The sequence below is a fragment of the Enhydra lutris genome, unplaced genomic scaffold, assembly GCF_002288905.1.
Source record: "Enhydra lutris kenyoni isolate GAN:26980312 unplaced genomic scaffold, ASM228890v2 scaffoldscaffold12, whole genome shotgun sequence".
Classification (NCBI taxonomy): domain Eukaryota; kingdom Metazoa; phylum Chordata; class Mammalia; order Carnivora; family Mustelidae; genus Enhydra; species Enhydra lutris.
This window is the reverse complement of record NW_019154096.1, coordinates 30039473-30053234: the sequence shown is the minus strand read 5'-3', so window position 1 is coordinate 30053234 and position 13762 is coordinate 30039473. Positions and strand designations below refer to the sequence as shown.

General features: G+C 42.7%; 1 protein-coding gene across 1 annotated transcript in view; it reads right to left on the bottom strand.

Annotated features, from left to right (window-relative positions):
- Positions 1 to 292: 292 nt before the first annotated feature.
- Positions 293 to 13762, bottom strand: part of LOC111144823 (leucine rich melanocyte differentiation associated) — a 1056167-nt gene continuing 1042697 nt past the window's right edge. Inside the window, exon 7 of the mRNA XM_022499322.1 lies at positions 293 to 451. Coding sequence (XP_022355030.1) covers positions 372 to 451 — 80 coding nt within the window. The 3' untranslated portion in view covers positions 293 to 371. The remainder of the gene's footprint in view (positions 452 to 13762) is intronic.

The window sequence follows — 13762 nt, the reverse complement described above, 5'->3', positions numbered from 1 at the left end:
GGCCAGCGAGCATGCTCAGGGAGGCCCCAGGTGTGACCTCTGCTCCCCTGTGAGCAGTGGAGAGACCAGGCAATCTATCATGGTGTTCCTCCTGTCAGCCTTGGTGCTTCGCCGCCGCTGTCTGTCACCCTAGTGGATGAGACCTGCTTAAGGGCATTCATGTCAATCTCTATGTGGCCATTCAGTCTAAGGCAGAAGGATGATCTTGACAGTCCTGGCAAAGTCAGCAGAAGGTACCAAAAGCTGAAGTCATAGCCTTCCCACAGAGATGCAGTGTGGGCCAGTGTTTTTTCTTTAGCTTTTTCTTTATTTTTACTTGCCTTTTTTTCTTTTATTCTTATGACACAGGCTAAAGCATACAGAACTTGCCATCAGAGCTGGTCATCTCGGATAAACCTGTTGCCCTCCGAGTTTTTCCCGTAGTAAACATAGCGACACTTCCCCAGGACACCTGCAAAGAAAAGGAAACACATCTTCAGAGGTGGTGCGATGAGTACAGCAAGGAAGCACGGTGCACAAAAGCAGATACGCAACATGGTCCCTGATCCAGTGGGTGGCAGCAAATGGATTAAGCCCCAGAAGGGAAGGACCCTACTTTCTTGTCCTCAGAGTTGACACTCCAATAAAATGTCTTCAGAGCACAGGTTTCTCGGAATAACATGTTCCCTGCACAAATTCTCTTCCACCTTTTCCAGTTTGGCCAAATACTCCTCAAAATAAAGCATAAGCCTTTCTCTAAGTTCCCTTAGTAGAGTTTCTAAAAAGGGAAAATTAAGACTTTCAAGATAGGTCCTACCCAAGCAAAAGATGTAAAAACAATTTTCCCAGGATGTGACTCTTTCCAAGTCCTTCATCATGAATCAAGATTATGACCTTCCAGGGAGAATCTCCCAAATCCCAGGAGGCATCAAACATATCTGGGTGATCAAGGAACAGTGGTGGTGTTGACAAAATGCCACATGGAAATCAACAAGAGCCTCCAGCATTAAAGGGCTTCTTCTTCCCTTTTTTTTTTAGGTTGGAGCCCAACACAGGGCTCGAACCCATGACCCTGAGATCAAGACCTGAGCTGAAATCAAGAGTTGGACTCTTAACTGACCAAGCCACCCAGGCACCCCAAAAGGGCTTCCTCTAACAGGAGGCCTGAAATGAATTCTCACATTGGAATACCATTGATATTCATCTTTAGTTTTATTTTAAATAATTGTGTGGCTCCATGTGCAGTTTTTGTTACATTCAAGGAAATTGTAGGAGAGTTTAAGTATGAAAAATACCTCTAGAATAGGGCCAAATCTTTTAACCAACTCAATATTTATTCTAAATATCCATAAGAAGTCACCTTCCACAGTTATTATGAAAGCTTTGTATGATCATTAAGGGAAAATAAGTTTTTCTCAAAGAAAATATTTATAATTACAGTTTGCTTTTTGCCATATTGCTTTTCTTCTAATCTTAGAACAAGTAACTTAAAACTCAGCTTCATAGAGTTGTCTTATTACTGAAAATACTTGAGTCTCCCAAGTGTGCATAACCAGAAAAAAGCAAAGAAATGTCCATAAAACATTAATTCAAGAGCCACAAATCTACCTGTAAAAATAGCTACCTATATGCATAATTATTTTTTTTCTATCAGTCTGTTAGTGTGAAACCAACAGTCTCATCTATTCTTCATTTGGGGTAAATTAGCACATGAAATTATCCAGGTTCTTCACAGCAGAAGTTCTAAGGAAATACTTTGGTGATCCTACAAGATATGATTCTCTACTACAGAACTTCAAATATTATTCTTTTTTTTTTTTTTAATTTTTTTTTTTTTTTTATTTGACAGATCACAAGTAGGCAGAGAGGCAGGCAGAGAGAGATAGGAGGAGGAGGCAGGCTCCCCACTGAGCAGAGAGCCTGATGCAGGGCTCGATCCCAGGACCCTGGGATCATGACCTGAGCCGAAGGCAGAGGCTTTAACCACTGAGCCACCCAGGCGCCCCTCAAATATTATTCTTAACGAAGGATTAAAAATGGCTCTTAGAAACTTTTAAGGACAGGGCAGATACTCCCTGGTTTGGATGGCTTGGGACAAAGTCAGGAATTCCGAGGGTCACAGGTCTCTTGAGAGTGGGCCAAAGGGAGAGGATGACATTGTTTCATGGCCTCAGTCCGGTCTTGGCCTTGCTCTCATTACTTCCGTTTATTACGTTTCTGCGAACAAGGTTACTGCAGACCCATCTTACCCCTTAGCCAGGCTTTCCCCTTGGCCCCAATCCCTAGTTTCTGCTTTAAATTAGGTGTTTGGAAACATTGAGCTTGGATAAGACCTCCTTGAGACCTTTCTTGGGTCTAGAAATTATTCCACTGGCTGTTGGCAGCTCTGAGCCGCTCCCTTTATTATACCGCTTCATGGAGCACCTGTGACTGTACTAACATTGTCTCCAATGCTGGGAGCTGGCCTGTTGGTCAGGCCTGGCCGGTCAGGTTCTGTTCCAGGAGCAGTATCCCTTACAGACCTGGGTGTGAGTGTCTTAGATGTTTCTGCCAATCCACCAAGGGATTTCTTGAACATAACTAACTCAAATAAACCCTAAGAATCTGGAAGGATGAGACCAAGGGATCTTAATTACTTTCTCTAGCACCAGGACAGCATGAATTTTTACAAAAAGAAATGGATAGGGCTGTCAGATATCATAAAGAACACAGTCTTTCTCTTGAATAAAAGAATGAAAGTCAGACATGCATGCGTGCGTGCACACGCACATACACGCACGCACATGCACACCCACACACCACGCACTAGTGGGTGCATTCTCTCCAGTAAACCCTCCAGTACGTTCAGAGATTGAATTTCTTTCCTCTATCCTCTCTCCTTGGTAACCGTCAACTCCAGACCTTGCCTAGCTACAACCTGGATGGCGAGTGCCATCCTGGAAACAAGCTGGCTACCCCTGGAACGTGGGCTGGAATGTGGAGGGAGGGAGGTGAAGGGTTCTGAGCCCTGTTCCCCAGGCCTTCTTTCTGGTCAGCACTGATGAAAGTCCTTTTTAAGGCCTGCCCTATTCCTTGGGGCCTGGAAGCAAGGATGTTTATAGACGTCCTGGTGAGAGAGGGCTGTTTGATGAATGCAGGAGACTGGCGAGGTGTCAGAGCTTGGAGAATGAGGCAAGGACATGAGGTATTAATATTGTCAATGATCTCTTGACGGGAAAACAGATACCGCACTCACCGTCAGATTTAAATAGGCATCGAATGCATTGATGACAAAAGGGCAGACTTCAAACAAAGGGCTGTGTGGTGGGGAGCAGAGCTAGTCTCTATGCTGGCAATAACCTGATCTGAAGAGACACTGTCAGGGCTAGAGACAGGCCCAGGATTGTGTGCGGTGACAGAAAACAGAGATGCTGACAGAGATACCAGTGCCATATTATGCCAAGGATATTCTAACACTGTCTGCCGTGCTAACGAAAGCTGACATCACTCCCTATCACTTGGGGTCTTCTCCGCCCGCTCCTGCAGAGCGGTTCTCCCCAGACATCATTACAAAACTCTCTGCTCTAAGTTCCTGGCAGCCCTGTTCTGTCAGAGCACTTGGGGTCAAGGGGCCTAAGGATAACCTCAGTCAATCTAAATTTGGACTTTGTAGGAGGAGCGCACTCATCCCCCTGGTATCTCGGCTACTTGAGGTGATCAGAGCGCCAACGTGTGAGGAGCTGTCACCTTGAATCAAATCCTTACAGGGAAGGCACCCTGTCTGTGGGCTGCTCCAGGAAGGCACAGGGACGGCCTGCCAGCCAAAAATGAGATCCAGCCGCTGGTGTTCTCCTGGGGAGGAAGGTGGTCTGGCTAGTGACAGTTAAAATCGGCTGAAATTTTTGAACTCGCGCTACCTACAGTGGTTTAAACTAAGCAAGTGTTGCCTCTGTTGAGAATCCTACCCGAGTGCACAGTTGGGCTCACATGGGACATTAGTGTTCCAAAAAATAAACAAACAAATAAAATTAATAAGGGAGAAAAAAAATCAACCCCACAATCCCATGTGTGGCCATAGGACTTTATCCTTCCTAAAGATTATTTGTAAAATAATGGCATGTGCTTATAAATTAAGTGAGGTGGCAGCATGTTTCTCTCTTCCCGGCCTCCCTGTGGCCCTCTTCTCCTGTCATGGCAACTGCCATAAACTGTGAAAATTACAGAGGGAACAGTTTGCTTGCAAAGAACATTTTGACAGGGAGGCGCTCCGAGGCTGGAATTTGGGAACCTGCTGGTTGTGACTCAGTAGGCGGTGGTTTCGGCGTACATCTGTAATGCATTCACTTGTTTGTATCTCCTTGAACTATAACGTCTTGGGACTGCAGGGGGAACAACACATTTAATGGCATATGTAGTGTTTTTAATTAAAATATCTGGCTTTGGCCATAAGAAGTGAAGCCGGCTTGCCATGCGTCAGGCCGACATGTATCTGTCTGTGTGGAGGGTTTCTTTTCAGGGTCCCTGAAAAATGACAGTGTGCTGTCCCCTGGGGAATCTTCTCGTGCCAAATGAGACTCCTAATTTTTCTTAAGTAGCCAGCTCTCCCATCACCATAAGCTTTTAAAACTATAATTATGAAAAAAATGTATTGGGAAGAATCTGTTTTAAAGAGGTCCTTTATCTTTTAAATGTTTCCCCCTCTGGAATGGATGTTCTAATTACGCAGGTTAAGTTATGACCTTGGGGCTGCCTGAGGGGCGAGAAGCAGCGTCTTTTCTTTGGATGCAAGTCTGTGATGTTGGGGCAGTACCAGAGACTGTGCCGGGCAAGACCCTCAGAGTCCCGAAGTAGAAATGCCTTGTACCCTCATGTGGAGTCCAACAAAGACCCCAGGCTCCCTGATCCCCTGGATGGCCTTAAATTTCCAGTTGCATTTCTGCTGTTTATTGATTAAGGAGAGGTGGGAGAAGACCTGTATTTAAATCCAGCTCTACCCCTAATGGTTATGTGACCATGTCCATGTCCCTTTTCCTTACTGGGCTGCATTCCCCATTTGTAAAACGAAGGCAAGGGGCCAGATAATCTTGGAAGTTCATTCTAGCTCTGAAATAAGTGATTTAGTATTTTCAAATGCTTCCCTTATGAAGACAGGGACGTCAGATCCAATACTGCCTGATAGAGAAGGCAAATCCAATGGCCAGTTAATCAAAAATTTGATTTCAACTAAGTTAGCTCTTGAAAGTCATCCAGCCCACATTCCCATAATATATAGAAGCAAAGATCTGCTGGACCTCAAAATTCCCCAGTAAGGACATTCCACTAACTTCTGTGCGGCCTGGATTCCACACTCAGTGCTGGGACATGCTTTCAGCAAACTAGCCCATGTCCTGTTAGCTTTGATATGAGCCTGTTAACTTACCAACTTTAGGTTCAACCGAGCTCAACTCTAAATATCAGAGTAAGTGGGTGGTCATTTATATCTTAGTTGTGGAACAACAGTCTAGACACACACAAACATATGAATACAAAATCTTATTTGATGATGGAGTACAGGTTGGGCCAATAAATTCACATTTGTGAAATTAAGTAAAAAGTATCAATGCTATTATCATTATGAGCATTAGTTTTGGTAATCATTGTTTTATATGCTATTATCACAAATGTAATTACAGCTGTGTAATGACAAACAGATTTTGATCCAGTGATTTTGATGACTAGGAGCTTGCCATTAGACTGTTGTGGAACAGGCGAAGGACAGAGGGCTGGCTTTTCTTGGAACTCCTGTTTTCCAATCTGTAAAAGGAAGGAAGGAACTAGACCCTTTATGGCCTCTGAAAAATAGTGACGACAGTGTTGTGAAGAGGCGGGTCCAGTGGCAGATAGGGAAAGAGTATCTGGAGAGTCTTTCTGGTCCACTGTAGAAGGTTCTAGAACTATGTTTCCATGTGTCCTGTACATGTTCCATTTCCCTGTGTCCTATACATACCTGTGAACATGTCACCTCTACAATACTTCCTCCTCCCCAATCTCTAGAGCCCAGTGGTTAAAACAGTACAGAGGAGGTGTTCAATAAATGCTTGATGACTAGATAGATTAATACCACTGAAATTATTACCTATACACAACTTGAACAGAATCCACAAAGTTAGGAATTTCAATTACTGAACACTCATACCTTAACCTCTACTAAGACTACATGTCTGAAACATCTTAACAAGAAGGGGGCAAAAGGACAGAAGGCAACAGTCTCAATTCCTAAACACCAAGGTTGTTTTTATGCTGAACACTTTCCTCCCACAGCAACAAAGCAATCACAATATCTGGCTGGAGAGAGGGAAGCGAAGTGAATGTTATCATCCAGCCTTAAGAGCTGTAAACATCATACATGGAGAAGGACATTCCCCAGAAAGCACATTCCTCAGTCTTTGGTACATGTGGGCCACGAGTAAACTGGGAGCTGGAAGGGAATAAATGCCCATGTTTTATGATCTTGAGAAGTGGCTGGAGCAACAGCCAGAGGTCAGCCTGTGTGCTGTGCTATCAGCTCTGCTGTGGATATCAGACCAGATTCAGCAGAGTCTGCAAAATTACAGGCTCCTAGCGCAACATCCTCCTTTAGGGTCAGCTACTTAAAGACTAAGGCAAAATGGAAAGAAGAGAGATTGCAAAAGGTCTTAAGGGAAGGGGTTGCTTGGGAGCTGTTTTTGTAGAAGGAGGACAAAGCCCATCATCCACACCATGCCATGCAGATTTCACCTTGGTTGGCAGGCTCCTCGGAGAAGCCTCAGGCTGGGAAGAAAAGGGGAAAGGCACTCTACCCTGGAGAGGGTAGAGACATCAAAGGAGAAAGTGAGAGACTTCCTTCCCAAACTAGCTGAGTGTGATTTTAGGCAAGTGTCTCAGTTTACAATCTGCTTCTTCAGTTGGAAGCCGGTGCCATGGCTGTGCAATGCTTGCTAATCCCAAAAATATGCTCCCACTGTCTCCTCCATCAACCAGGGGCACACGGTCCTTACTGACTATCACCTCAAACAGCGCCATGCAAGGGATGTCCCCCAGTCTCTCAAATGAGCACAGTCCTGAACTCCTCTACTTTATTATACAAAACAACTCCAAGAAGGGTAGGAGCAGCAGGCCCTACTATGCTGCCCTGAGATATGGCTGTGGTCGACACTTGAATTCTGCTGCTTTGACCCCAAGGATGCTTTGACTTCATACTTATGAATATAAACATGGAGACTAGCCTGGTAATTTTTTTCTTTGAGAAAGCATTACTTATCCAGGGCAAACTCCATTTAGCCAATTTAATTCCTTAATTTTTAAATGCAAAGTTAAACCTTATCCTATGTTTCACATTTTGCTTCCATTTTGTCTAGTTTATTTTCAATGGAATCAACTCTTTTCCACGTACTTTTTACAACAAGGCTAAATTTCTCAGCTTTTCCCAATATCAAAGTTTACCGGTTAGAGCTTCTAAGTCTCAGAGTCATCAATTTTTATAAAGTCACATTACCTGAATACAATTTTGTAGATCTGAGTTGTGACAGGAAGACTTGTGCCTTCTTTTAAAGTTTAGTCAACTCACTTTATTGTGTATAGTTTTGGTTTGTTTCAATTTTACTTTGTTTTCATTAATTCCACCATGGCTAATTTCGCCCCGTGAATTTGTACCTTTTTCAATAGACCAACAAGATATAAATCTTGGTCAGTTGTTTATTTGTTTGTTTGTTTGGTTTTTGTCCATTATAAATTACATTATGTGCAGGTTTAGTTGCTGTCAGTTATATTTTGGACTGGCTCTTCCTACGGGCAATGCTTATTGTCAGTTAAAGTAAATGATAGTTTTTATTCATTTCTTAGCACAAAGAGTATGCAGGACAAAGATCAATACTCTGGATGCATGACAGAATCTGAACAGTGGCGTCCTGACATGCTGCTTTCTACCGAGCACCGGTCAAAACACAAAACAAAACAAAACCACAGCACGGACCACAGCATCCAAGGTTTGGATGCATCCACATCCTGAAAGAAAGCTGACCCCAAATGCCGCGCCACCTATCCCTTTGAGGAGAGGGCACCTGGCCCCAGCGCTCATTCCCCTAGGGAGGCCTAATGGGACGTTAAACTTTGCACTGAGAGAGAAGAGATTACATAACCTGCTTACACAAATGCTGGGCCTTGTCAGGCCTCACCTGCGTGTTTGCAAGGAAGGAAAAGCCAGGGAGGGAAACCAGTCAGCAGAGAAAGGATCCTGGCAAAACCTGCACTGAAGGTGATAGGAATGCAAGGCTGAGACGCCAGCCTCCCAGCCTGGGGGAAGCTACACGAGTGTTCACGTGACTGGGCAGACAGGTTGATGTGTGACAAGCCAGAGCCTGTGCAAAATGCGCTCTGGGCTCCCAGGGCAGCTGAAATGATGCTTGTCGTTTTAGGCCAAGGGAAGGAGGTAGGAAAAGAGGAGAAAAATGCAGGGCCAGTTTTGCCCTCATAGAATCTGCTAGTGGGAGATGTAAACGCTGGTCCAACTCCTAGAAAAAACTGAACCTTTAAGAGGACCCTCCGTAACCAGTTCCATTGTTCCACCTTGAGGCCCTGGTCCCTGCCCTCAGGTTGCAGGCGCCATGGCCTTGCCCAGACCTCACCCGGCCATTCAAAGTCCTTTCCACATAGAGGAAATATTAGGCTGATAGAATTAAAAGTTATGTGGTAACAGATGTTTCCATTGTGTGAATCCTGGAAAGGAAACAGTCAACACGCTTTTCCTCAGATGTCACCGCTTTTTAAATTGTGTTATACTGGGATTGTTCAGGTAAACAGAGACTGATGGGAAGAATCCCAGTCTGAGGGTGGGCTCACTTGTTCTTTTTTAAACATCATTAATATGATTGGATCTTATCTCTACATATGCTGTATTTCAATCAAATAGGGACATGTACACATCAGAGTTCAGTGCCACAGTAAAGATTTCCTTGCTCCAACAACATCACTCCATTAAAAGCAAAACAAAACAAAAAACCTGCTAACTCTTCTTAGTAATCCAAATTCTTGGTTTTTCTTCTCAGTTTACTTTTTTTTTTTGTGCTTGTTAAAATGAAGCCAGAAAGTTTTTATTCCAACTTCCTAAATGATGATTTATTTGTACACTCTCATAAGAATACTCTATTTTGCTATTCTTCCTAGCAAGCTTACACAAAGAATAGATTACTTTTGTTTAAAATTATTTCTTTAACTGTACTGAAGAATTTGCATTGAGACAAAATTTAAACATCTTCATTTTAGGTCAAGTCTTTCATTTCATAATGGCAGAAAATGAGGTTCAAGGTGGCTTCCCCAAGGTCACAGTGCCAGACGAGATGCCCATGCAACTCTACCTGCCTAACCCAGGTATCTCTGAATCATAAGACACTGCCTTGAAGACAGTGGGGCACTCCAAAGATCAGTCTGACAAAGGCTGACTCTTACCTACTTTTCCATTGGGAGAAATGGAATCTTCAAGGCCCGTTTGGTGTGAGCACGTTCCCCTACTCCCCATCTCTGTATTCTAAGTGGGGTTTAATGGATCTGAGATGGGCTGGATTCCAAAGTGCATGCCAAGATGGAATGCAAATCAGCTCAGATTCATGAAGTTCCCTTCCGTGCTGCTCACTGATGGATGTCACGTAACCCAAGCTGTCAGTCAAAGTGGACAGTGGTCAAGTGGTATGGCCTCATTTTTCCTTCTCAGTGTTCCTTTTTCTTTTTACTGAAGAAAACTCAGAAATCTTTCAGACAGGAGAGAGAGAGAGAGAGAAAGAAAAAGTTCACCCCTTCGTCACCTCCACCATTTCCACCATTATGTCCACATTCATCTTTTCCATCTCCCATCTGAAGTCAAGAGCATTGCCACTAGAGGGCAGCATGAATTTAGGAAAAACAGCAGCTTTCTTGGGAAAGAAAAAAAAATGATGGCAACTGTTCAGGAAGGGCCATTAAAGCCACACTGTGCTTTTGGTCACCAATTATAGGTTCTGTAATGATCAATATGTCACGTTTGCTCAATCTATGCTGAAGGCTTTCTGGGAGTGGGGCTACCAAACACCCCCCTTTTGGATTCCTCTAGCCTCTATTTCCAAGACTGATTTTCTTTGCCATCAGTTGCTGTAATTCATCCTCCAGGCTCAGGAGTTGGGGATGTTTACATAATACCGGCATAAGTATAAAGAAGTATGCAAACTAATAAACAAAGATAAATTCCTGAATATCCTAGAAAAATACCATTTTCATTGCAGAAATCCAAAAGAAAATATGCTACCCAATGGCTTGGCAAAAAAGGGAGAAAACTCAAAAATAAGACAAAATAAAACTGGATCAGTAAAATATACAAAAGTTGTGTATATGCCATCCACACAGATCATGGCGGCCCCAAACCCACCCAACTATCATCTTCCCTCTTAGAGTACCTGGTCCAGACTAATCAGAATAAAGGGGCAGCGGGCGTCTGGGTGGGTTAGTCAGTTAAGATCTGCAGTGATCCCAGGGTCCTGGGATTGAGCCCTGCACCAGCCTCTCTGCTCAATGGAGAGTCTGCTTCTCCTTCTTGCTTTCCCTCTGTGCTCTCTCTCTCTTTCAAATAAATAAAATCTTAAAAAAAAAAAAAAAGAAAAAGAAAGAAAGGAAGAAAATAAAGAAAAGAGAAGCAGAAACAACTCAAATAAAAATAAAATAATAATTTCAGCTTCTCTTTGACTACCATTTGGTGCCTATCATTAATCTCTGGTACATAGGTCAGTGTTTATTTTCATGGCCTGACAGCAAATGACCAACTTCCTTTAGGAGAAATGAGGCATTCGTGGGTTTCTAGGGATTCCAAGTTTATCATTATTTTTAAAACAGCAATAAACATATGACATTCTAGGGCATGACATTTTGAATGAGAATTTTTTAGAGTTAAAAGAAATGAGTAGATTAAATCAGAGAAGAGAGTACACAAAAATTGGTGTTAGTAGATGAGGGGAAGGAGAGCTGAGTGTAGGTGTGGCTCTCCATCTCAGCTAAGAGACCTTGCACATGGTCAGCAAAGCACGCATAAAACGGCTCTCACACACTTTCTTCCCAGACACTTTCTTTCCTCATATAACAGTCATGTGATTGACTAGCCACTAGGGGAATGTTGGGTTCCAGTTAATTAATTAAATTATCTCATTAACTCGTGGATAACTAGAAACCTTTCTGAGTTTGCTCTCCTACATCAACACTACGTAAAACCAAAGTCAGCTTCCTCGTCTTACCAGGCATATCACAATGACCACAAATGAGGATTTCTCTGAGTATCTATAGTGAGGATGATACAGTTTAGAACCTTCGCTGGGGTGGGAAGACTGCTCACTGAACGTTTCTCAAGGTCTTAAGATCTCCTTTATATATGAGCTCCAAAAGGGCAGAGATGACAACTTTTCATCCTTGCTTCAAGAGGCCCAGGGTATGTAGGTACTCAGTAGATTATTTTTTAGTGTGGAATAAATGAAAGAATCCTAGGATGCAACTTGCTCTTGTACCAGAATCACCCGGAAGTTTGACAAAAACAGATGCTTAGCCCCATCCCCAGAGTTTCTGATTAGTGGATCTGAGACGGGGCCAAGAATTTGCATTTTTGTTAGTTCCTGGGTGAGAGTGATGCTGCTGATTAGGGGACCCCACTTTAGCAGACACTGTTCTAGGACAACCCAAAGGGGCTCCTTTTTCCTTTTTTAAAAGTAGCCTTTATTGACATTAGCTTTTATTCTTATAAAATTAAGATCACTCAGATTCAGAGACAGAAAACCTCGTTGACTGAGGGTCCTAGTGTATTGAGTTTTAGTAAATACAATTACTGTCTCCAAACAGCAGTCTGAAAACCAATGGCACCTAAAGTTAATAATAACAATAATTATTATAATAGTTGCTCTTTAATGAGAAAAAAACATAAAAGTTTAAATTTAACTGATGTGTAGACTATATTAACAGAAGAAAAGAGTTTTTTTGGGTAAGTAGGGTAGAGCTGAACCTGGAAACCATAATTTATGAAGTATAGGGAAAAAAAATTGCAGAAAAATTTCCCAGAAAGTCTTTAGCTTTCCTCTAAAAGGATAGAATCTTAAATGAACAAATCAGAGCAGTGGGGGTCCTCCTACAGAGTCTGAATGGGAATTTTGGCTTTGCTCTCAAGCACTAATTTGCTTTTGGGTTTCAGATCTGCTTCTATTAGAAAGCTTACATCAAAAGTGGGGAAACATCCACAGTTCTGTCTAGTTCTTCAGGCTAAATTTTCTCAAGAGAGTCATTGAAAATAAAGACAAGTTGCTTTTTTTTCTTTAATTCTTCTTCAAGCTGCCAAAAAAGAACCTCTCAAATAAAATTAAGCAGACCCAGTAACAACTGGGTTTGTCATAATTCAAACTCTGCAAGGATTGGGGGGAAAGACCTTCTTTCTTGGGCCCATTAGTCCAGCCTCCATCTGCCCTTCATTAGAATCCAAATAAACTTTCCTGTACTGATATTACTATAATCTTTCCTAATTCCAGGACACTCTAAATTGCTTTCTCCAAAAGGAAAACAAAAGGAATCTGCTGATACATGAGCTAACTGAAAGAAGTCTGCATTATATAAAAAACAAAAACAAAAACAAAAGTATGTTGTTGCAGAAAGCACAGCATAATTCTCGGGCACTAGCAAATCTCAATGCCAAATGCCAAAATATTTTCATTATTTCCTGATCTTTAACTTCCCATCCTCTAGCCTGCCTTGGAAAAATAAAAAGTCCATATATATGCTAATGCTAATGAAAGAAACTATAGGTTAAGGAAGAATTAATAGAAGAAAGCAGTTTATAAGAGCAATATGAACCTCTTGTACATTTTTTTTTTTTACCCAAGATAAAGACAAAGTAAACAGTAGAGAACATATTATAAGGGCCTTCATTAGGGTCAGGCTCATTAAAACTTAATGAAGGCACCAGAGTCTCTCCAACAATATTTAGAGGGGTGTACTTTTTACCTATCAGTGGAATGGCCTGGGTTGGAGAGACATTGTTGACAGTAGGTGGTACCAGGTGTTATCTGTCTCTGGAACATACCACTTTGATGGCTTGGGATATTACCCCTTTTATTTGGCTGGTTTGAATTCGTCAGGATTCACCCTGTGGTGAGTTAACATGCCTCCATATTGAAAAAAAATTGCCCATGGGCCAATGTGAGCCTCGCACCTAATAGAATACATCTGGCTCTGACAGTTTGATGCCCAGCTCTGAGCCACATTCGGCAACACAAATTAACAGCGTAGACATTGCCCACGCTGAGCAGGAAGTAATAACCTGCTACCTGCTACTTGGCCAAAATCTCATTATAAGCCATTACCGTAATTGAGGGCCAAGACTCTGTGGATATTAGACTCCCTGAGCGCCAGTCGTTAGTTCAGCAGAAGAAAGACTCCGAATGGAGGGGGCGGTGGGGCCGACTGAGGAGAAACTGTTTTGGACCATAGCGTGAATTCCTTCTACAGGGTGCTCTGTGGCTCTGGGAGCTCTGGGAGCTGGTTCTCTTCTGCCCCCAAGTCCACAGGACCTCTTGGGGGGTGGGGGAGGAGGGCCTCGGGACTCCTGGAAGCTGACACAATTCTTGGTAGGTCTCCAGCAATGCTATGCAATTAAAATTTGGTTTAAGTGAATACTGAGGATAGCCACAAAGGGAAGAAGAGGGCAAAAAAAAGTCAGAATTCTGAAGAGTAATAAGGGTAGAAGCTGGGGTGGAGAAAGGGGGAAGATAGAGCCTCTCTAGAATTACTGTATCTA